The sequence below is a fragment of the Gopherus flavomarginatus genome, chromosome 1, assembly GCF_025201925.1.
Source record: "Gopherus flavomarginatus isolate rGopFla2 chromosome 1, rGopFla2.mat.asm, whole genome shotgun sequence".
In the NCBI taxonomy this organism is placed as follows: Eukaryota; Metazoa; Chordata; order Testudines; family Testudinidae; genus Gopherus; species Gopherus flavomarginatus.
In genome coordinates, this window is record NC_066617.1 from 314,287,181 (window position 1) to 314,311,541 (window position 24,361).

At 44.9% G+C, this 24,361-nt stretch overlaps 1 protein-coding gene across 5 annotated transcripts in view; it reads left to right on the top strand.

The window, feature by feature from the left end:
* The window catches only part of CDADC1 (cytidine and dCMP deaminase domain containing 1), a 33,952-nt gene extending 11,758 nt beyond the window's left edge, over positions 1–22,194 (top strand). For 4 of the 5 annotated variants that reach the window (XM_050949437.1, XM_050949467.1, XM_050949477.1 and 1 more), the window contains 6 exons: positions 320–898; positions 5,021–5,070; positions 6,668–6,834; positions 7,367–7,556; positions 8,784–8,835; positions 11,096–11,652. In XM_050949437.1, the coding sequence (XP_050805394.1) occupies positions 320–898; positions 5,021–5,070; positions 6,668–6,834; positions 7,367–7,556; positions 8,784–8,835; positions 11,096–11,169 (1,112 nt within the window). In that variant the 3' untranslated portion in view covers positions 11,170–11,652. Of the gene's footprint in view, positions 1–319; positions 899–5,020; positions 5,071–6,667; positions 6,835–7,366; positions 7,557–8,783; positions 8,836–11,095; positions 11,653–21,365 lie in introns of those variants that run through there. The other variant, XM_050949448.1, reaches the window with a different exon arrangement.
* The last annotated feature ends 2,167 nt before the right edge of the window (positions 22,195–24,361 follow it).

Sequence of the window (24,361 nt, forward strand, 5' to 3'; positions counted from 1 at the left end):
CTGCCCTGACAAGCTTACAATCTAGAAAACAATTAGCTTCAGTGTATTGGAGATGGTGCATCTTGGCCTTTTGGTTGCCAGAAATGTAAAAGCATAATAGAAGCGAAACTAGCTAATTTAAGACACAATAACCCCTTGATGCTGATATTTGCCAGCACATATGATGCTCAAATGCAGTTTGAAGAACACCCACTCCTTGTTGTTAAAAGGGTCAAAATGCAATATTCTATGATAATGTTTTAAAGTTAAGGTTATGAAAAATGTTTTTAAAACCAGTGTTTGCACACTTCCTGTTAACCATGTGTATCTTCTGTTTCAGCTGGAGTGAACAGAATTTCTTATTGGCCTGCAGATCCTGAAATAAGTTTGCAGAATGAAGCTTCCAACCCTACCAGTACTGAAGATGCAAAGCTAGATGCCAAAGCAGTAGAAAGATTGAAATCAAATAGTCGAGCTCGTGTGTGTCTCTTGCTTCAGCCTTTAGTGTGTGATATGGTGCAGTTTGTAGAGGAAACCACCTACAAGTGTGATTTCATTCAAAAAATTGCAAAAACTCTGTCTGGGTGTAACACTGACTTTTATACTGAGTGTAGACAAGAAAGAATAAAGGAGTATGAAAGTTTATTCCTAATTTCAAATGAAGAAATGCACAAGCAAATATTGATGACGATGGGTCTGGAGAACCTCTGCGAAAATCCGTATTTTAGCAATCTTAGGCAAAATATGAAAGATCTTATCCTGCTTTTGGCCACAGTAGCTGCCAGTGTCCCTACCTTCGGCCATTTTGGATTTTATTGTAATGGATCACAACAAACAAATGACATGCACCATCAAAGCTTGCCCCAAGAAATTGCAAGGCACTGTATGATACAAGCCAGGTTACTGGCGTACCGAACTGGTGAGTTTCTATGTGAATGGGAGAAAAGCCAGTCTTGTGGTGATCATGGGACTGGAAGTCAGGAACCCTGGTTAAATTCCTGGCAGTACCAAACACTTCCCATCTGACCTTGAGCAAGGTACTTACCTGCTCTGTGCCTCAGTTCCTACATCTGTAAAGTGGGGGTACTACTTAGAGTACCTCACAAGGGGCCTTCATTAATGTTTGTAAGGGGTTTTGAGCTCTTCAGATGGAAGGAGCTTTCACAGTGCAATTATTCTACACTGGCAAAGCCTCAGCCAGCATGTGCACCCCCTATCTGAAAGATTACAGCATTATTTAATTTATTGGAGCCCCTGCAAGATCTTTTATATACGAACACTAGGTGTCACTTGTTGACAAAAAGGTGATCAGTTGGCATTGTGGTAAGCATGGTATACATGCTTAAATAGAAAATAATAAACAGAAATAGAGGTGCTCTTCCATATCTGTTCATTACCCACTAGCAGAATACTAGTTAGTTTCGTGTAACAGCATTTTCCTATTCCCATTGTTTAGTAGCGATAGTCACTACATACTTGACAACTGACCATTCGACTTGAAAAGATTCTGGAGTTTTGAAGAACAGGATGCTTTTTTTTTTTTTTTTTTTTTTGTGTAGAGGACAGAGGCTATGAATTGACTTTGGCCTGCTTTTGATACCAATGATTTCTAATCCCCTTATTCTCTAGCTAATTAAATAATGGCAGACTTGTGCAAATTGCCCAATTAGAGACTAAAATTCTTTGCAATATTATTCAGGACTCAGAAAAAATATATACTCTACGTTATAACCCTTAGGAAGCTTAAAATTAGCAATACTTTCCTTACTCATGTTTTGCTTCTTCCATGTTGGTTAGTTACTATGTTTGCCAGTGTTATTTTTTTATTTTTTCATTAATGAATAGTAAAGCATTTGTTTGAAAAATCCATCCAAAATTGGTTGGTTTGATTTTTTTTTTCAACTACTTTAAAATAGGTCAAATATAACAAATTGTTCTATTGAAAAGGGATGTAAATATATCCCTTATATTAATATATACTTTTCCTTGGCCTGCACATTTAAAGTATTGTATGTGTCACATCCCCTAGGACATACCTGGCAATAAGAAACTTTTACATCTTGTGTTTTGTGAAGAGATCTCATCGCATTTAGAATTCTTTCTCTGACACCTATCACATCATTAGTCCCCATGAGTCACTGATGTGATTAAGAAAATCAGTTTGACTGACTCAGATGTTTGGTTTTCTGGAGCAAAGTATGGTTGGTTTTTTGTTTTTTTCTTTTTTTCCTTCCATCTTTTTTTCTATAGGACAAGGGGGAAAAATAACAGATGGCAGTAGGGTAACTTCTAGAGAGAGCCAAGTACCTAGAGAGCTGCACACTTTAGGGTTATTTCATAGTGTGTATGCATTGGTACTAGGTAGCCTAAGTGTCTCCTAGGACTTAGAGAATGTTTGTTGGACAAAGGGCGCAGGAAAACTTTCTTATATTAAGTCATACCACCTTTAACCTGTGGATCTTTCATCCAGCCTCCTGTTCCTTGCCATTTCTAAGTTTGCTTAGTGTGCAAGAGACCTTGGCATAAGTCTTTGGGTTTTTACATAAGATTGGCTTCAAGAAGCACAAACTATTTATTCTTCCTGGTATCATACAGCATAAGCCCCTAACCCCTCTACATCCTGCCACCTGCACAGTTGAGAGCCACAAAACATACAGTTTATGCATTAATGTATTTGTGAAAGTCCTGGAAATGGTGTAACCATCAGAGGTCTTGATAATGTCATAATTAAAGTGTTATATTAAATAAATGACATGCAAACCACAGGAAGATCAGTGGAGAAGGACAGAGATGCCCTGGCTGGCACTATATAACTTTTACGGGAAGGGTATTTCCCATACTTCCTTCTGCAGGTAAACCACTGCTCCCCAAAACCAAATGCAGCACTGACATAAGCTAGTGTAACCTCCATCTAAGTTACTGGGCACTCCACCCATGTACAGGTGGGCAAAATTTGGTTCATTATTCCAGCCTCTCTTCCAGGGAATCTGAGGTAGATTTCTGGTATTTGCATGTAATTGGGCACAGGAAGGTTTAGAAAGTTCTTTTTTCTAGTTCCTAATTATCCTCAAGGCTTTTGTGCCTCCAGAACAGCACGAGGAATTCCTTCCGGAAATCTGTCTTTTCTTTCAAATGACTCTGGTGGCACTTATGCAAAAGCAAAGGAATTCCATTCAATTCGGATTGGTAAATCAACTCTTCCTACACTTCCAGCACCAATTTTTGAATTGATGAGTGATGAACATATAGTGGTTTGGGCTTGGGATGCTGTTCAGGTCTGGCATCTGTCTGCATGTTCCTCAATAACCATAAAATAGGAAAATATCTGAGAATGATAGGTATTAGCTAACAGGAACTCTCCATCCCTATGCCCACAGCATATGTGGCACCCATGTGTGTTGTATCCTTTCAACCTGCTCTAGAGCCGTAATGAAGAATTTTCTTTAAATTACATATTTTTAAAACTCCTACTCTAGCTCTCTTGCCGCCCTCTGAAAAATTTTATTTGTTTAAAGTTCCAGTTCTGCCCTCAGTTACAGTTGCAACTTTAAGTCAAAAGAAGCTGCTGGGTGCTAAGCACTTTGAAAACCACACCATTTATTTAGATGCCTAAACATAGGTTTTCTAGCCTGGCTTTATGCTTTTCTGCAAATTGTGCCCTTTGACAGAATACTCATTTTGGAAAGTTAGGAGGCAGGGTTGGCACAGAATAGAGAGAGAAAAGGATCAAAGTAGGGAGCACATGCCAGGATAAGTTGAGGCAACTCCCTGTAACCTGGTGATGACTCAAGCCTGGGCTGCATAGCCCTTTGGACTCAGTTTTAGACCACAATATGATAACTATCTTATAAACCAGAGAACATCATCCAAATTATCTAAACAAAGAACACTGATTGATTCAGGTAAGGGGGGATATAAAACTTGAGGAAGAAGGTTTACAGCCACAAATTGTTCTTCTGTTTTACGTTTATTAACTGCAGATATTTGTCTGGATAAGTGTTTATGTCCAACCCAGCTTGTCCTATTTAGGCCTGCAGTGACATCCTAATCCTGTGTTAACTGATATTGAAATAGACCTGTAGCATTAGTTATACCATGTGGTAAAAAGGGGATAAAAGGAAGGAGAACAATTCATGCTGGCTAATATATAGGAATAACTGAGAAAAACATGTCAATAATTTGTAAGATCTGGTAAAAACATTTCTTTGGCAGGAAAGTCCCCCTGTAAGTGCTGAATTCTGCATGGCACCAAGAATGCTGGGAGATAGTTAATTGGAACAGCACAGGTTGAAGCGTTGTGTACTGAAAGCCATATTGTTCTTTACCACCATAGCACACCCCATTTTTAACCAGTTAAAATGCCTCCCATCAGAAATAGCTTGGAAGACTTTTAAATAACTTAAATGAAAGTTCTGTTCAAACTCCTGCATAGTGTGTAAGAGAGAGCCTACAAAACTCTACTGTACTAGAGCTTGATTCTGTATGTGGCTATTTAAAAAGTTTGTCTTTTAAATAAATTTTGATTAATTCTTTTTTCTTTTTTAAGTTTCCAAGTGATCTTCTGCCATCCATTAAACTCCTTGGTGCTATGAGCTAGATTCCCAGCACAAAGTCCTTTGCTTTGTGTAGGGTGGCCAAAGCCAATAATCACAAAGCACCTAGTGTTTCTAGGTAGCTATCTTCTTAGCACACTTTGCCTTAGTAGTATCTAATAACTGTCAAAAGAGACCCAATGCTTATATCTCTCCACACTGTAAAGTAATTACATTATTTAGTCAGCTAAGGTGTTGGGGAAAAGACACAGGCCTGAGTCAGGAGGGCTGCATTCTGTTCTTGTCTTTGTCATAGACTTGCAAACCTTTGGTAAGTTTCTTAATCTTTCTGTGCCTCATTTTCCCTATCAGCAAAGTGGAGCTAATACCTCTCAATGTGCCATGAGGTGTCATTCATTAATTGTTAGGTAATGCTGTCAGATTTCCAAATGGAAGTTTTCTACAAAAGTGCCTATTACTTATTACTTCTTATACATTCTATATTTTAGAGGATCACAAAACAGGTGTTGGAGCTGTTATTTGGGCAGAAGGAAAATCTGTGAGTATGGAAAATTGTCACTTTGTCTCACACTGGCAGTTTATACTTCAATTTTGCTCAGCATTGACTATATTACTTTGCAAAAGAGAGGTGTTTATGCATTATGTTACTAAAAACTGCATTTTTTTATTCTCTGGTAACTAAATTAACTTTTGGTTGATAATTAGGCTGTCAGAATGGATTAGTATGATTGAGTTGGTAAATGCCACAATGTTTGTGCCTCTCTTCTCATCTGTTAGACTCCATGGTAACAGAATTACGTCATTCCAAGTGTCCCAGCTACAAAGCTTTGCCAGTACTAATAATCCAGCAACATGTGCTGTTCAACAATGTCACTATTCAGTTCTTCTCCCCTAGAGAAGTCAAAGGGCAACAGTTTACCTGACAAATCCTTGTTTGATGCAACTGTAGTGTTACACCACACTGGACTTTTTGCAGCAAATGTCTGGGGAGCGTACCTTCTTTGGCTCAGAGTAGGGTTTGAGAGAATGGAAAAATGCCAAAACAAGGCATATGCTAATGTGCAGCATTGACTCACAAATGGTAAACCTAGACAAAATGCATTCGTGTACTGAACTATACTGTTGTGATGCAACAACAAATAACTCTAGCAGTGCTGGATGTATCAGAATGACAGGTTATTTTACTTCTGTGGAAAAGGATCTTAACTAATCGTAGATATGTCTCTCTGCTGTTTCTCCTGCTTCAGTTTGCTTTCTTGGTTCTAGCTGCTCTTCAGTGGAGCAGTACTTTTTGAGAACCCCATCTATTTAGTGACTAATTAATTTGCAGAGCAAAATAAGGACTGGACCCTCAACTTGAGTCACAGAACTTTAGCCTCAGATTTTATGCCTTGGTTCCTCACATGGCACTAGAAAGATAAATGTAGAATGTTATTACTCTCCTTTTCTTTTCATGCCCAGGCATAAACTTCCTTGTGCTAGAGCTCATTTCATAGGTCTTTTCCGTCTTTGATTATTCTTACTCTATTAAAAGAGGTAGTGAGTCCTCCTGCAAGTGCAAGATTATTCCATGATGTATTTTCTAGCACTCAGTTTGGATTATTTCGTTCTGGTCATCAGTTGTACCACAAACTATTCTAACTTCAGCCGCTAACTTCTTTACTATATCAACATGTTTGCCATCTGATAGATCTCCATGTAATGGCCAAATAAAGGCTTTTGCATCTCGAGCTCATCCTGTAGCTGCTCTTTCCTGCTCTCACATATTGGCTTAATGACTTAGTCATTCATACTTTTTGTTGCCTCTATCAGTGCTGCTTACAAGAAGAAGTAGCCAATGAGGGTAACTTGCATTATTTATTTTGTTTGTGTTATAATGTGACCATCCAGTGCCATGGATGGATATGGAGATAGATGGCACTGGATGGTCACATTATAACACAAACAGAAAAATTATATATGAACCCCCACCAGTACACACGCACAATATACTGCTAGTGAAAGCCCAGCTTTAACTCATAGTTTCTACAACTCAGAATTTGAACACTGAATTAAATATAGGTATATTGGGCAGCCCCCTGCAGATGTTCAAATAGACTGAATATTAAATCAATCTTGATGGTTCACTTTTGCAGAGCTGTGATGGAACAGGAGCCATGTATTTTGTGGGCTGTGGTTATAATGCCTTTCCTGTTGGATCTGAATATGCTGATTTTCCACACATGGATGATAAACAAAAAGACAGAGAAATCAGAAAGTTCAGATACATCATACATGCTGAACAGAACGCCTTGACATTCAGGTATATGAATCTATTATTTTAATATCAGAAAAGAAAAAGGCAGTTCAGAGATGAACAACTGATAGCACCTTTCATAATCACATCATGTCTGCATCTATGTACAATCAAACTACACATTTAAACATGATGTAAAATTTGAACATTCACAGATAAAGTAGGTTCTGTGAATTCTTCAAAACTATGAAAGACTTGGCTTAATTGTTCATTCTTGTGTTGTGTGATGGGTACCATTAAATCTCAACAGTCACCATCTCTGCCACCTGTCATAACCACATTATTGTCCTGAAATGAAACACTGAAGAATGGTAAATACTGAGTCTTTAACGGTGCTGTGTTTGTCATTCAGATAGCAAACCCTAACCAAATGTGTCCTCTTGTTCCCATGTGCTTTGGTAGGAATAACAATCCTGCTCCGAAGAGCAGATTATAATATGATTAACAGAATTTCTTTGCTCACCCATGTAAGCCTAAATCACCACCATTCAGAATGGTCAAGTTTTTAATTTCAGAATCTTTTTCTGACTACTTGTAGGTGTCAAGAAATAAAACCAGAAGAGAGAAGCATGATTTTTGTGACAAAATGTCCCTGTGATGAATGTGTGCCTTTAATCAAAGGTGCTGGCATCAAGCAAATCTATGTAGGAGATGTAGATGTTGGAAAGAAGAAAGCAGACATATCATACATGAAGTTTCGTGAACTTGAAGGCGTTAGCAAATTTACGGTAAATGATAGAACCTACAGAATTTTTTAAAAAAAATCTTCAAGTGTACAGGAATGTTAGGAGAGCTGTGGAGACAGGATGCAGAAGTTCTACCATCATGTTGCCTAATCCTGCTTGGAGCAGGGTTCAAAGAGATGGGAGTAAAAATGCCTGCATTCTGTCTACACTGGTATTTGCAACATTTCTGTGCTAGTGTGAGACCCGTGATGGGAAAAGTGCTAGTGTAGACAAGCCTTCCGATATAGTTTTTTCAATAGGAGCATTTTGCTATTAATAGGCCATTTTTAAAAACTCTCCTGCCACTTGACCAGATTCAACAAGCTCAGACAGAATCCTCTCCTGCCTTCGGTAGCTTGGAAGATCAGTTTCCAATGTAAATGCTTCCAGGTGCTTCTGGGAGATTAAAATGGGACCTTCCTAACTATATACAGTCCTGTCTTCAACCCTCCCCACAAAATCTGGGTTTTTGGTAACAGGCTGGGAGCTGAGGAAAATATATATGACACACTCTCCCCAAGATTCTAATCTTCAGTATTTCGTTATGAGTGCAACTGTCCTCTCTGCTACCATGTGGGGAGGCCAGGGCATATGCACACAGAGTAGATGTAGAGAAGAAAGAGAAGGGCTCTATGGCATACTCCCCTGATCCTTTGGAAGCCCATCTAAAGGGACAGTATATGGTGCATACCCAGCAAAGTGAAAAGGGGCAGACCAAAGACAGAGCTGGGAGTATCGCCATGGTATCTCCCTACAAAGTTTTCCCTTAAATAAGATTGCTAACTCAGTTGGTATTTTTGTATGAAGTGACCTCCTCCAAACTCTCCTCTTCATATACTGGGGTGGGGTTGGAGGTATCCACTGGAAGGGCCCATTCGAGAACATAGTTCTTGGAGGAGTCACAGTGCATAGCATGGAAGGTGGATCTAGGCGCTTGTTCTGAGGCACCGGGTTTTGTAGGTGTTAAAGATCATGGATGTTGGTGCAACTCTCCCATTCTGGCAGGCAATTCCACCTCATAAGTGGAAGCTGTGGCCATACGGTTTTAACAGAGCAATAGTTTTTTCCTTCAAAAGGAGACGTGTGTAAAGAAAGCAAACCTTGTTTGTAGCTTTATAGTGTCAGAGGAGCTCACTTCCTTAAAATGAAGTAATATCCCAAACGTTCTCTTCCTCCCATTCTTTGTTTTTGTCCTCTAGAATAAATGAAACTTTTTTTTCTTTTTCACAGTGGCAACTAAGCCCATCCCACACTGATGTTCATGAGCCCACAGCCAGAGAAAGTAAGTGTTTGTGGTAACAGATTGTAAGTAATTACATACAATTACATACAAGCAATAAATACAACAGATTTTGAAAACAATCCCTGAATACTTGCAAGGTTATAGCTCACTTTTCAAATTCTGACAGAGACAACATGCCTATATAAACTTTCAGCTAGATACTAGAGATGAGTATAAAACTTCTGTATTAATTTAAAAAAAACAAACCTGGTACCCACCACGCAACATAAATATCCAGTAGTGCTTTATTCAGGTATGTAAGTTATCCATAGTATCCTAGTTTTTGCACTGATGAATCCATCCTATTGGGAGAGTGTTTGGAAAGCCTTCAAGTGACTTGGAGCACAAGTACCAATGACTTTCAGTGAGATGTGGGCTCTGAAGTCACTTAATGCTTTCAAAACTTCAAACCACTGTCCACGTTTTATAAATAAAAAAATGCACCGATACTTTTAATCACTTTTTCTCAGGCAACTCTCATTTCCATTGCATTTAATGGCAGTTGGTCCCCCGATCACTGAATATGAGCTGTTTCCCACTCCTTCAACCCCAAGCAAGTGTATGTGCCAAGCGAGCTGTCACTTTCCAAAGACAGGGATTAAGTCAGGGGAAATGATTCACTGCAACAAACTAGCATCAACTGTTAGCCCTTGGAATGCCTCTGAATCAGGTTTGGAAATGGTGTAAACAGAGCCAAAATACTTGTAACACACAATGCAGAAGGCATGCTAGATATCTTGTTCCAGCAGATAACTGGGATCACCTTGACTTAAAGTGCTGAGTCTGCATACTATATACACAGTTAGGAGTTTCACTGTTTGTTTCTGGTCTGTGAGAGGCCACAGAGCACTGACTAAACTCCAGCATGCAGTGAGGTCTATGTGAAATTTGAGATCGATACTCAGGGGCACTCTCTTCTTTGGTTGTTTGATCAGGAATTCTGAGGGTATTTCATCAGATATTACATGAGTGTTTGCTAACCACTGCAGAATTCCAATAACTAAACCAGGAGTAGGCAACCTATGGCACGCGTGCCGAAGGCAGCACATACGATGATTTTCAGTGGCACTCATACTGCCTGGGTCCTGGCCACTGGTCCAAGGGGCTCTGCATTTTAATTTAATTTTAAATGAAGCTTATTTACTTGACATACAACAATAGTTTAGTTATATATTATAGACTTCTAGAAAGAGACCTTCTAAAAACATTAAAATGTATTACTGGCACACGAAACCTTAAATTAGAGTGAATAAATGAAGACTTGGCACACCACTTCTGAAAGGTTGCTGATCCCTGAACTAAACTATTTTCAACCCTAGCTGAGGAGAAGTGCATAAGGTCCCAGTGCTTGACAGCTGTTGTCAACAGGTCATTTTCCAAATATTAATTCCTTTAATGTGGTGCCCTTGAGTTTTTAACCATCTCCATTCTGGGCCACTCAGTATACTTACCTCCAGGGCTTTGGAGCAGAGCCCGGAGCTGGAGCACGGACCAGTAGGTTTTTGCCCGGAGCTGGAGCGGAGCAGTTCAAAAATTGGATTGCTCCAAATCCCTGCTTACCTCACAATGGCTGTGCTTAAGTGGAGTAAGCTCCTCCATCTGGGGAAAGGTGCTCCCTTATCCTTGCTGAAACTGAATGTGCTACCTCTGTTTTCAGCCCAAGGTGTGAGAATCCTGAAATGCTGTGTGCACACACAATGCTGTGCCTGCATAGAGTATCTGTCTGTCCTAAAGTAGATTAAATATTTTAATTAATTGATTGCAGTTTTAAACCCACTCTAATCTGTGAACAAGTATTCATAGTTGGGAATGTGGCAAAGGCATTGACCTGTGCCTTCCCTGGGAACTTGGAGTACATATGAAAGAAGATCTGTGTAGGCCCTGGGTCCAGACTCAGCCCCATGTGTTATAGCAAATAAAAAAGGATAGACTTTGATCTAGAGCTCTCGACTCCCATCTCTGTTTGCTAATGACTATATAAACAGCATGTGCTGGCATGTCACCAGCATTCTTTCAGTGGACCAATAGCTGCATAATTCTCAGTTGCCTGATACTTTATATAGGTATCTCTTAGGGCTTGAGTCTGCTTAATTATCCCCAGAAAGAAGGGGATGAACTAATATCTGTCACTGGACCCACTTCACCATCCTTTCTCTCTAATATACTGAGACCAACATGGCACAACAGCACTGATATGGTCATAATACATTTGAGTGTTTAATGTATATTTAATATTCTTTTAAAACATCTTGTGTTTTAGATGGTGTACAGAAAACACAATCACTAGATGAACAGCAGCACCAGAGCAAGAAGCTCTGCCTTGGAAACCATTGAGCAACTAAGTACGAAACAAGCAAGGTCTCTGCAGATTCTCCATAGCACTTTTATGATCCAGCCTGTTTGTGCTAGCAAATAAGGATGGGTTTTATTTATTGATTGCTTGAAAAGAGATTTTTTAGAATAAGTTTATTTATGATGTCTTAAATGTTTTATAGCATTTTTAATTTAGATGTTTATGAAAAGAATTTCTGGAAAAATGCTGCTTATATCATATACAAAATGAATTTGGTGGCCACCACTAAGATTGCTTTGCTGGCTAGTCATTGTTAATAAAAATTCAGATCAGAGGACTGGAAACTAGCTCATTGCTCATAGGACAGAAGAATTTTGGGGGAAAATAGCAAATGGCATCTGTGTGGCTTGCAGGAATGGACTGCCATGCTTCAGGCAATCAGAACACAGCTTTGCAGAAATGATAAGGCCTGATTGTTCACGTGTTCTGCTTGTGGAAATACCACAGCATACATGGTTTGTAGACAGTAAAAGACGGTTACTCACCTTTGTAACTGTTGTTCTTCGAGATGTGTTGCTCATATCCATTCCAGTTAGGTGTGTGCACCGCGCGTGCACATTCATCGGAAAACTTTTACCCTAGCAACTCAGTGGGCCGGCAGGTCGCCCCCTAGAGTGGCGCCATCATGGCGCTTGACATATACCCCTGCCGGCCCACCCGCTCCTCAGTTCCTTCTTGCCGGCTACTCCGACAGTGGGGAAGGAGGGCGGGTGTGGAATGGATATGAGCAACACATCTCGAAGAACAACAGTTACAAAGGTGAGTAACCGTCTTTTCTTCTTCGAGTGATTGCTCATATCCATTCCAGTTAGGTGAATCCCAAGCCTTACGTAGGCGGTGGGGTCGGAGTGAAATGTGGCAGAATGAAAACTGCTGAGCCAGAGGCTACAGCATCTCTTGACTGTTGAACCAGGGCATACTGCGAAGCAAAGGTATGGACCGAGGACCAATGGAGCTGCGCGACAGATCTCGTGGGTAGGAACACGAGCCAGCAAGGCGGCAGATGAAGCCTGAGCCCTGGTAGACTGTACGATGATGTGGCTTGGGGAAATATGAGCCAAATCATAACAAGTGCGGAAGTCCGCCATCACCCAAGATGAGATCCTCTGAGAGGAAAACAAGCAAGCCCTCCCTTTGGCCCGCTACCGTGACAGAGCTGGGGCACCTTACGAAATGGTTCTGGCAGCGCAATATAAATGCAAGCACTCCACAGATGTCCAAGGAGTGCAATGGTTGTGCCCATTGCGTTGAGCTGTGGGTAACATGAAAGGCCGAAACCACCTTAGGGAGGAAAGCCGGGTGCGGTCATAACTGCACCTTGTCTTTGTGAAACCTAGTGTACGGCGGAACCACTGTAAGAGCTCTGAGCTCGGAGACCCGTCTGGCCGATGTAACAGCTACGAGGAAAGTTGTCGTCCAAGACAGGTATAGCAGAGGGCCAGTCGTGAACGGCTCGACTGGGGGAGACATAAGTCTGGTTAAAACTAGGTTGAGGTCCCAGGTTGGGGCTGGGCGGCGCACCCGAGGGTGCAAGCTCTCCAAGCCCTTGAGGGATCTCGAACCCATAGAGCGTGAGAACACGGAACGTCCACCTTAGCCTGGCTGGAAGGTAGAGATGGCTGCTGAGTGTATCCTCAGCGATGATACCGCCAGGTCCTGCCGCTGAAGGCCAGAGGCAGGCCAAATAGAGGGGATCGAGACCTCAGCAGGAGCAAGATCGAGCGTATTGCAGCTGTAGAAGAAACGCTTCCACCTGGCCCGGTACGTTGACCAGGTGGAAGGCTTCCTGTCACCCCGGCTCAGTACGCAGCAGCCACACCGTGAGGCGAAGAGGCTGCAGGTCCGAGTGACGAAGCCTGTCGTTGCCCTGAGTGATGAGGTCTGGGTGGGGTGGCAGGGTAATTGGGTCTGTTATTGACAGGCCGAGCAACGTGGTATATCAGTGCTGCCTGGACCACTCTGGAGTGATCATGATGATGCGTGCTCTGCCCCTGCGGAGTTTGAGCAGGACCTAATGAACCAGTGGGAACAGTGGGAAGGCATAATGGAGTTGGCCTTTCCACGGCATCAGGAATGCGTCCAAGATCGATCCCGAGGAGAGACCTTGGAAGGAGCAGAACATCTGGCATTTTCTGCTCTCGCGGTGAGCGAACAGGTCTATGTGAGGAAACATCTCCGCTTCTGGAAAGCAGAACGCCTCACATGGGGCAGAGTGATCACTCGTAAGACAGGAAAGACCTGCTGAGTCAAAGCGCCAAGACGTTCCGAACGCCTGGGAGAAAGGACGTCACCAGCTCCATCGAGTGGGCCATGCAAAAGTCCCGGAAATGGATGGCCTCCTGACAAAAGGGGGGAGGACCATGTCCCTCCCTGGATATTTATGAAGCACATGGCCGCTGTGTTGGCTGTAAACACCGAGATACAACGGCCTCGCAGCTGCCGCTGGACCCCCTGGCACGCCAGGTGGACTACTCTCATTTTTGGGGCATTGATGTGGAATGCCAGCTCCCGAGAAGACCAAAGGCCTTAAGCTCGGAGGTGACCATGAGCACTTGAGCAGAGAGATGACGCGTCCGTCGTCAGGGTCAGTGAGGGCTGGGGCGGATGAAACCGCATCCCTGCCCACACCAGGGAGGGAGTTAGCCACCACTCTAGGGAGCCTAAGGTGTTCGAGGGAACGGTGACTACCATGACCATTGGCTCCCTGTCCGGGTGGTACGCCGAGGTGAGCCGGACTTGGAGAGGACGGAGGCGGAGCTTGGCGTGTTTGGTTACAAACTTGCGGGCAACCATGGACCCAGGAGACTGAGACAAGTACGAGCCGAGGTCGTTGGGAAAGCCTGCAGACCTCAGATGATTGTTGCCATCGCCTAAAACCGCAGTTGTGATAAGCAGGCTCCGGCTAGGTAGGAGACCAGGATAGCCCCTAGGAAGTCCAACCTCTGCATGGGAACCAGAGTGGATTGCTCTATAGTAATCATCAGGCCTTGACCTGTGAATAAGACCGTGACGATGCCCACGCGCTGAATGGTTTGTGTCTCAGAGTCTCCTCGGATAAGCGAATCGTCCAGATACGGAAAAACGCATATCCGACATCAGCGAAGGAAGGCGGCGACTATGGCCGTAAACCAGAAGTACTGACAGTTGGCTAGAAAGCGGAGGTATCTCCTGTGCGGAGGGAAGATGGCGTTGCGAAAGTACGCGTCCTTCATATCCAGGGCGGCATAGTAGCCCCCAGGAGGCAAGGATGGAATAATGGTTCCCAGGGATACTGTGCGGAACTTCAACCTTATCCTAAACCGGTTGAGTCCGTGCAGGACTAGGAAGGTCTGAGACCTGCGTTCGAGTGAGGGACTAGGGCATAACGGGAGTAAAACCCCTTGCCCCTTTCGTCCATCGGCGTCTGCACCTCTTGTACGAGGAATTGCTCGTGAGAGGGGTCCCTGAAGGGGGACAGGGCTGGAACAAATTAGAGGTGGTACCTATGCTCCACCGTGCGCAGGATCCAGCGATCTGAAATTAACTGGGGCCACGCCAGGAGAAAGCGGGATTGGGATCCCGGCCTGTGACTGGTACACCGCCCTCAGGCACACCTTGGAAGGTTCGTCTTTGGTCCCAGTGGTAATTGCGAGGGACCTTGACCTTGGCTCTTTAGGGGTCCTGACGTTCTTCTGCGACCACCTTGGCCTCGCCGTTTGCCAAAGTCCTGTCTCTGGCTAGGCACAGAGTATGGCGGCTGGGGACAGAAAGGCCTGCGTTTGGTTGCTGGCATATGCATGCTGAGAGAGCGCATTAGGACCCTATTGTCCATCAGGCTTGGCAGCCTGGGGCTGTCTTTGCCGCGAAAGGCCTTTACCAACAAAGGGTAAATCCTGAATGGCATACTGCAGCTCCGGCCGGAGGTTTGAAACCTGAAGCCATGAGATGCACCTCATGGCGACACCAAAGGCCAGAGTCCTGGCTGCAGAGTCTGCTGCGTCCAACGAGGCCTGGAGGGACGCTCAGGGTACCTTTTTTTCCCTCGTCCTCCAAGGCGGCAGCAAACTCTTGGCGGGAGTTTTGAGGGAGAAACTCCATAAACTAAACTACCTTCACCCAGGTGCTATAATTATCGCAGCTAAGCAAGGCTTGTTGCTTTGCTACCCAGAGCTGCAGGGCCTCTGCAGAGTACACCTGGCGGCCAAACAGGTTCATTCGCCAAGCCTCTTTCGGTTTCAGGGCTGGCGCCCGCTGGCCATCATATCAGAATCGTGGTCCTGAGCATAAGATCTGCGCATGTGGGATGACACGGATGCGTGTCCGGATGGCCATGGAGGTACTAAAAGAAGGCACAGGCAGAGTCTCTGACTCTATCGGACCTTGCCCAACTCGGCACCGGGAACCGGCACCGGGAGGCGTACCGGTACCTGGAACGAGATCCAGACCCGCAACCAGAATGGTGCCTGGAGGTCGACCGAAATCTCGAGGCTCGGGGAGAGGCTACAGGAGTCAAGGTACCTGTCGCGGTGCCGGGAGTCGGAACGGTGCCGATAGCGGGTCGGCGAACGGGATACCGACCGGTGCAGCGAGTGCGACCAATACCGATGAGGAAAACAGCACCGGGACTGCAAGTGGTGTCGGGCGTGCCGACAGGATCTGGAGTGTCTGCGGGACCGTGATCATGAACGGTGCCGCTCTGCTGTGCTGACAGAGGACGGTCACATGAAGAGACTGTATTACCCGCACCGGCGGTGCCGGGGTCAGGCAGCATCGACTCTGTCATGGCAATGAGATCCCTCGCCGTTGGTAATGTCTCCGGCGTGGAGGGAACAGCAGGCTCAACCACAGTGCATACTGGGAAGCTGTCAGGCACCGGATTCGACGGCCCTCGTGGGACCGGGATCGACGGTACCGAGGTCGTCAGAGCTTCGGTAGGTGTCGGTGCCGGGCGATCCAAGTTAGATGAGCTGTCTGGCTGCGGTGCCGTCGGCACGGAAGCAGCAGGAGCAATAAGCTCAACCGCGGCGCGCGCCGGGGAGCTGTCAGGCACCGGATTCTACGGCCCTTGTGGGACTGGAATCGATGGTGCCGACGTTGTCGGTGCCTCAGAGGTGTCGGTGCCGGGCGATCCGACTTAGACGAGCTCTCTGGCTGCGGTGCCGTTGGCACGGAAGCAGCAGGAGCAGTAGCTCAACCACGGCGCGTGCCGGGGAGCCGTCAGGCACCGGATTCTACGGCCCTTGTGGGACCGGGATCGACGGTGCCGACGTCGTCGGTGCCTCAGCAGGTGTCGGTGCCGGGCGATCCGACTTAGACGAGCTCTCTGGCTGCGGTGCAGTTGGCACGGAAGCAGCAGGAGCAGTAAGCTCTACCACGGCGCGTGCCGGGGAGCTGTCAGGCACCGGATTCAATGGCCCTGGGGGACTGGAATCGACGGTGCCGATGTCATCGGTGCCTCTGCAGGTGTCGGTGCCGGGCAATCCGACTTAGACGAGTTCTCTGGCTGCGGTGCAGTTGGCACGGAAGCAGCAGGAGCAGTAAGCTCTACCACGGCGCGTGCCGGGGAGCTGTCAGGCACCGGATTCAATGGCCCTGGGGGACTGGAATCGACGGTGCCGATGTCATCGGTGCCTCTGCAGGTGTCGGTGCCGGGCAATCCGACTTAGACGAGTTCTCTGGCTGCGATGCAGGTGGCACGGAAGCAGCAGGAGCAGGGGGCTCAACCACGGCGCGTGCCGGGGAGCCGTCAGGCACCAGCAGGAATTGTAGGCTCTCTCGACCTCGGAGGAAGGGAGCGGTGCCGAGTCGACTTCGGTGCCGGCGACGGCCGGTGCTGAAAGGCCTTAGCAGTACCGGCGGGGTCCGGTGCCGAGGAGGCGCTTCTGCCAGCCGCTTGATTATCGCTCGGCGCCAAAGGTGGAGGGGTAAGTGAAAGTCCCGCTCCTTTTTGTTCTCGGCTTAAAAGCCTTGCAAATGAGGCACTTAGCTGTCAAGTGTGATTCCCTGAGGCACTTCAAACAGGAGTCGTGTGGATCTCCCTTCGGCATCGGCTTCTGGCAGGCCGAGCCCATTTTAAAACCCGGTGAGCCGTGCATGGGCTCCGGCACCGGGTTCATGGAAGGGGCTACTTCCTGAACCCCGCTAACAATTACTAAACTAACTATGTTAGCAAAGAAAAAACGTATAACTATACAAATATATATATAAAAGGATTATAACTGCATAACTATATACGAGAACTACGAGTAGCTAGGGAAGTGGAGGTCAGCTAAGCCGCGCTCCACTGTTCCAACGACCGACACGGGCGGTAAGAAGGAACTGAGGAGCGGGTGGGCCGGCAGGGGTATATGTCAAGCGCCATGATGGCGCCACTCTAGGGGGCGACCTGCCGGCCCACTGAGTTGCTAGGGTAAAAGTTTTCCGACGAATGTGCACGCGCGGCGCACACACCTAACTGGAATGGATATGAGCAATCACTCGAAGAAGAACTGTAATTGTGTTGCACTTAAGTAGGTTTAATTTTGATTTTCAATCCTCTGGTATGAGGGCTATAAAGTCATTGAATGTCCTCACTAGATACATGACTCCCAGATAAACCTTAGTGTTTTTCATAAATTTCTCTCTACAATAGTAGTAGGAGTTGCTATTCTGTGACAGCATTCTCTTGCATTGACTTTATTTGTTATGGATGCTTTTAAAAATGGACTTCAGTTGAATACTCCTGTATGGAGATCAGTTTGTCACTGTTTTTTAAAAACTGGAGCTAGCTGACTTCAAATGTGACACACTCTGTACCTTGTGTACAACACACAGGGATGCTTGGCTTTTAGATCACATAGGAAGAATTTTTTAAGACATCATTAACAATATCGTAGAACAGTCATTGTCCTATAGGAAACTCACTGGCTAAATTACCAGATTTCCTTATGTCCCTTGTTAGACAGGAAGACATGAACCAGTGAGACAGAATGGTTTCTCGTAGAGACCAATGCTATAGTGATAATTAAAACAGGAGAATGGAAAGTGTATTAGAAACCAGACTGAACTTAGAAACCCATCTCATTAATGGCTCTGAGGTGGCACTGTGTACAGTTACCAAGTGACAGGTGTTTGTACTCTGTCAAAATACAAGGGCATCCTCGGTTTTTTTTGGTCAGAGGTTAACTCCACCACCCATCCAAGCTACATTTGCTGGTTTTGAACATGACTTAACTGACAGGAATCCTTCTCCCTTCACTCCCCCATGCCAAGCTCCCAAGTGTAAACTCCTAAAACCTCTCCCTCCTCTATTGCTAGCAACGTATACAAGTAGCTTCCGCCAAAACGTAACAGCAATTCACTAACTAGTAGCTCCTCTTCCTCGTCATTCTCCTGCAAACCCAGCAGGAGGGCAGGTTCCCAGGCTGGGAATCCAAACTCGAGTCTGTCTCCCCCATGATGATGCTGATCATGACTAGACCCTGGGGGCAGCCAAGGCTTTTAGAAAAAATGTAATACTGGAAACGTAGGTGCTTGTTAAGAGAGAATTTTCTCGCCCAGCAGTAGCACTACAATCTCCACTATAACTACACACATTACACCTGATAAAAACCATGGTATGCTTTTAAATAGCAGTGAAACTGCAAAGCAAAGCAAGGCATGCCAGTAATTTCAATACTGTCTGTATCTGCTCTTTTCTGTTACTCGTTTCCAGCTGCCCTGGTGAACTGTAGAATATACAGGACCTTCAGCTTTCATTTTTCCTACAATGGCAGCCATATATGGAGTCTCAAATTCTTGGTCTTTCTAAAAAGTTAGCATGCTGGTAGACAGGGCTGACCAGACAGTAGATTGTTTAGCAGACATTGTTTAACACATCTTTTACTGAGAGGCTTTTGTGTCATTGTTACATGGTTTGGCAGAGGGTCTCAAGTCTTAATCTTCATAGTCTCTAGGTTCTGGTTCTAGATGCGCAGAGTTGCTGCCTGTGTATTCCTGAGATGCAACATGTTGCTGTGATTCTTATGGGCTTGTGGTGCCTGCTTACTCCTAAATGCTTGGGACCTATGGTCTGGGTAGCTGGTACAGAGCCTTTACAGGAGCTTTTATTCCCTTGAGTCACAATGTAGCCCTCAATGGAATAGCAGGAGCTGCTGTTTCCCTTCAGCCTGTTTAAATTTCTTTAAAAAAATATTCTGTAAACTGTCTGATGCCAGATGATGTGTGTTTTGGGTGGAGAACATTCTGCCACTAACATCTGTGTGTTGAGTAATGTCCATGTGATGCTGCAAGTGTTAGTGCATTTCAGGATGAAGATGTTTACAGCTTCATTTCATCGGGCCAGACTCTTGGCAAGTGATCCTATTGAAGCCAACTTCATTGTAAATAATGGTGGCAGAATCTAGGGCTTAATGAGAACTTTGTTGTACTAGCTCTTTAGCATGGTTTCAGTGACGCAGAAGGAAGTCCATGACCTAAAATAACTTGCCTGTCATTGTGCCACTAACTATGTGCCCTTTCATGCACTAGGTAAAACAGAGGCCTTGCTCTTGTACCTGGATCTGCACAGATGGATCTCTGTGCCTGCGTCTAGCCCCTTTGGCTTCAGGGGGCCTGCACAGATCCAGTTGCAGCATTAGAGCTAAATGAAGACAGCAGAATGTGACCCAAACTGTTAAGCCATCTTTAAAGCATACAATGCTGTACTAAAATATTCTGAGAGCAGTAGCAGGCCAGTATTCCAGTGAAAATAGATTCTCTTTTAAACCATGGGTAGTCAATTTTAAATTAGTCTTGGGACATTCTTTCCCCTTTTGACATTTATTAAATTAATCTTAAGTATCCTTGTGTATTAAAGGGACACTGTCAAGGTTACTACAGTAAACAAAGAAATTTGAACCACCCTTTTCCCTAATCTATTTGCAAACTTCATGTAATTCTTTACATGCATTTTTTTCTGTAGCTAACGGTCTGTTCCTTCAGGTTTTCTACAGACTTCACAAGTAGCTGAGGATTTATTAGTAACCCTACAATAATAAACTAGTATGTTTATCGGATGACTTATATAGTTTTGTAAGTAAACAGATTTTGTGTCTACCATTGAAGCGGCTGTTATAAACGGTAAGGAACAAGGGTCTGATAGTTATCACAATAGAGGCAAAGAGAAAATGCATCAGAAGATACGTTCTTTGACAGTTCTTTTAAAATAAAACTTCAAAGTCTGAATCATGGTGGAGGTTTGTACTTCAGTTCTTTTACATTTGAAACCTTTATTTTTGTAAAAATTGCTTTTAAAAAGGGGAATTATTCTGGATTATTTGTACAGATTTTGTTGTGCAGAGGTTGATGGTGACATTTTATAATTGCTTTTAACACAGAGTGTGTGGAGTCTGCATTTCTACAGTGTTCTATCATATTATTGCTACAGCTCAGACTCACCTTCTGAAACTCTCAAAGTTTTGAAGAGTCTGGTCTTGCACATGTAACTCCATTAAAGTTCTGTGCATAGGACTGGACCCTTACCTTAGCTTGTGGCTACAGTGTGTCCCCAGGTCACTGTGCCTCTCAAATCATGGCCAATTTAGATGCTGCTGTGTGCTTTATCCATTGAAAGATGCAAGGAACACGTCCATGTTTTCTACAGCATTTACTTGAGCATGTGTGTGAAGAATTTTCTGTCATCCTATGTAAAGATACCACTTTAGCACACCTGCTCTTTAAATTTAAAAAAATGTTATTTTACATTTTATATTAAAGTGTCAGATTTCTACATATGGGGGTTTTGTTTGGTCCTTTCAGCTCATGTGAGAACAAGTATATCGGAAATGGTAAATATCAGTAACTTGTCTCTGATGTGATGAGAATTACAGAAATGATCATTCTTGGTGTCTGTCTTATAGCAATACATGTTTTTTGGTAATAAATTACTCTAAAGATAAGCACTGAAGTGTTTTCAAGTGGCTTTGGCTTAAGAGCAGTATTAATACTTTGAAATACATGCACTTCTTCATTTGCTAAATATAAAGCTCCATTGGTGAAATATTGTTCATCCACAAAACCTGGCTCTAGTGCCATCTTGTGGTATGAGTGAGGCATTTATCACATCATAATGACATTGGGTGCTGACACAACTTTGTGGTTCAGCTCTGTGTGTGTGCGCATATTTTATACACTGACGCCTCCACCTCCCGAGATGTTAACATTCTCCATTTCATTCTAGACATCACACTGGAGAGCTTAAAATTCTTTCCTCTGTTCCGTCCGTTCTGACCAAGTGGGGTGACCTCCCTTGTTCAGCATGTGAAGTCCACAGCTGTGATGAGGAAGAGCAAAATAATAGAAGCAGCATTGGCTTGATTGCAGAAGTGTGATTTAATCCCAGTATAATGACATTTTAAATTTAAAAAATACACTTGTATAACAAAAGCCAGAAAGAACAAACCAAGAGGCAATTTTATTTTTAAATAAACATATTGATATAGTCGGGGAGACTGTTGGTAAAAGATGGATTCTCACACTAAGGCTCATTTGCTTCACTTTGGCAACAGAAAGAGGCCTTGAAGTGAATGTAAATGTAATGACACTGACTCTTTACACTACCAGAGTCGGAGTCTCATTTACACTAACTTTTTTGAAAATACAGGTTCTGATGCTGCTCTTGGTCACACGGGTGCAACTCAAGAGTCTAAAAGCAGTGAAATCTGTGGGGATACACAGGTGTGAGAACAGAATCAGGTCACTGAGGAAGTCTATTCTGCCCTTTGTGCATATAAGCTGAAGAAAATCAAACGTGCGCGATTTCACAGAGAGATACAAACATGGAGAGAGCACAGGCACTGAGTCTGTTCCTTCCCTGCCCCCCAGAATTCCACAGAAATCCCTTCCAGGTGGTTTGAGGGGAAGGGGTAAAGGTGGTGCACCCAGGAAGCAGCTGCCCTCTTTCCCTTCAAGCAAGAGTCCTTCTGCATCTCTTCAGCTGTTATTGTTCATCACTTGGTTGAAAAGGGACCCTGGCGCTTCCAGACAGCACCACAGTCGGCGGTGCAGCAAGGCTAAGGCAGACTCCCAGTCTGCCCCAGCTCTGCACAGCTCCTGGAAGCGGCAGCATGTCTCCTCTCTGGCTCCTAGGCACAGGAGTCAGGGGGTGCTGCGTACTGCCCCCGCCCCAAGTGCCGGCTTCGCAGCTCCCATTGGCTGGGAACTGTGGCCAATGGGAGTTGTAAGGGTGGTGCCTGTCAGAGCGGGCAGCACCCAGAGCTAGGAGCCAGCCGTGTCAGCCGCTTCTGGGAGCCACATGAAGTAAGCGTTGCCCAGAGCCCAAACCAACTCCTGTACCTCACCCCCCCCTGCCCCAGGTTGGAAGCACCTCCCACACTCTAACTCCCTCCCCGAGTGCACACATCCCCTCCTGCACCTAGCCCTGAACCCACTCCTGCAACCTAACTCCCTCCCAGAGCCCACACCCCCTCCTACACCCCAACTCTGTGCCCCAGCCCTGAGCCCACTCCCAGGGCCGGCTTTATGAACTGAGGGGCCCAATTCAAATACCTGGCAGTGGTGCAGGGATTTGGCGGCACTTCGGCGGCGGGGGGGGGGGTCCGCTCCGGGTCTTCCAGGGCACCGAAGGACTCCCTGCCGCTGAAATGCTGCCAAAGACCCGGAGTGGACCCCCCAACAGAGCCCCCAGCCACTGAAATGGCGCCGAAGACCCGGACCCCCCCCCCCCACGGGTGCTGGATGAGTAAAAAAAAACCAAACCTTTAAAACGCCTAAGGCGTGGGGCCCTTTTAGGCGCAGGGCCGAATTCCCAGGAATCGGCCTAAAGCTGGCGCTGCCCACTCCTGCAACCTAACTCCCTCCCAGAGGCCACACTTGAGCCTGTGCCCCAGCCCGGAGCCCCCTCCTGCACCCTAAACCCCTCATTTCCGCCCTCACCCCAGAGCTCTCACCCTCAGCCAGAACCCACACCCCAGCCCAGTGAAAGTGAATGGGGGTGGGGGAGTGTGAGTGATGGAGGGAGGGGTGATGGAGTCACCGGGGGGACAGGAGCAGGGCAAGGATGTTTGTTTTTATGTGATTAGAAAGTTGGCAACCCTAATTGTGCACCATGCAGGAGGCAGCCAATGGCAGTCTAGATTTTTTTAGGAACAGTGGGGAGTTGGCAGTACTGGCTTCTGTGAGTATTGAAATGGCTTATGGGATGTGAACTCTTCTCTATATAAGAAACAATAACCAAACCAGGAAGAAGACGACGTAGATGAGGCTTTTATAAACTAACAAAGTCATCCAAAACACAGGACTTGGTGGTGATGAGGCACTGCAACTACCCAGACATCTGCTGGGAAATAATACAGCAGTACACGTTATCCAACAAATTCTTAGAATACACTGGAGACAATTTTTTATTTCAGAAGGTGGAAAAAGCCGTTGGGGAGAAGCTATTCTAGATTTGATTTTGATAACTAGAGAAAACTGGTGATATTTGAAAGTGGTAGCTTATGTAAAAGTGATCATGAAACGGTAGAGTTCAGGATTCTAAGGAATGATAGGAGGTAAAACAGCACAGTAAAGAAAATGGGTTTCAAGAAGGCAGACATTAGCAAACTCAGGGGGGTGGAAGGTAAGAGCCCTTGGGAAGCAAGTCTAAGGGGAAAAACAGTTGAAGTGAGTTGACAGTTTTTCAGAGAGTCATTATTAATGGCACAAGAGCAAATTATCCCCCTGTGTAAGAAAGATAGGAAGTATGGCAAGAGACCACCCTGGCTTAACCAGGAGATCTTCAGTGATCTGAAACTCAAAACAGAGTCCTACAAAAAGTGGAAACTAGGTCAAATTACTAAGGATGAACATAAATAAATAACACAAGTATATAGGGAAGAGAAAGGCCAACGCACAAGGCCAGGATTAAACTAACTAGAGCCATTAAAGAGTAACAAGAAAGCATTCTACAAATACATTAGAAGCAAGAGAAAGACCAAGGACAGAGTAGGCCCATTACTTAATGGGGGCGGGAGGAGGGGGAACAATTACAAAAAATGTAGAAATGGCAGAAGAGCTAAATGACTTTTTTCTTTCAGTTTTCACCAAAAAGTTTAGTAGCATTTGAACAGCTACCTTTAATGAATGCCAGTGAAAATGAGGTAGGATCTGAGGCTAAAATAAGAAAAGAACAAGTGAAAAAATCACTTAGACAAGTTAGATATCTTCAAGTCACCA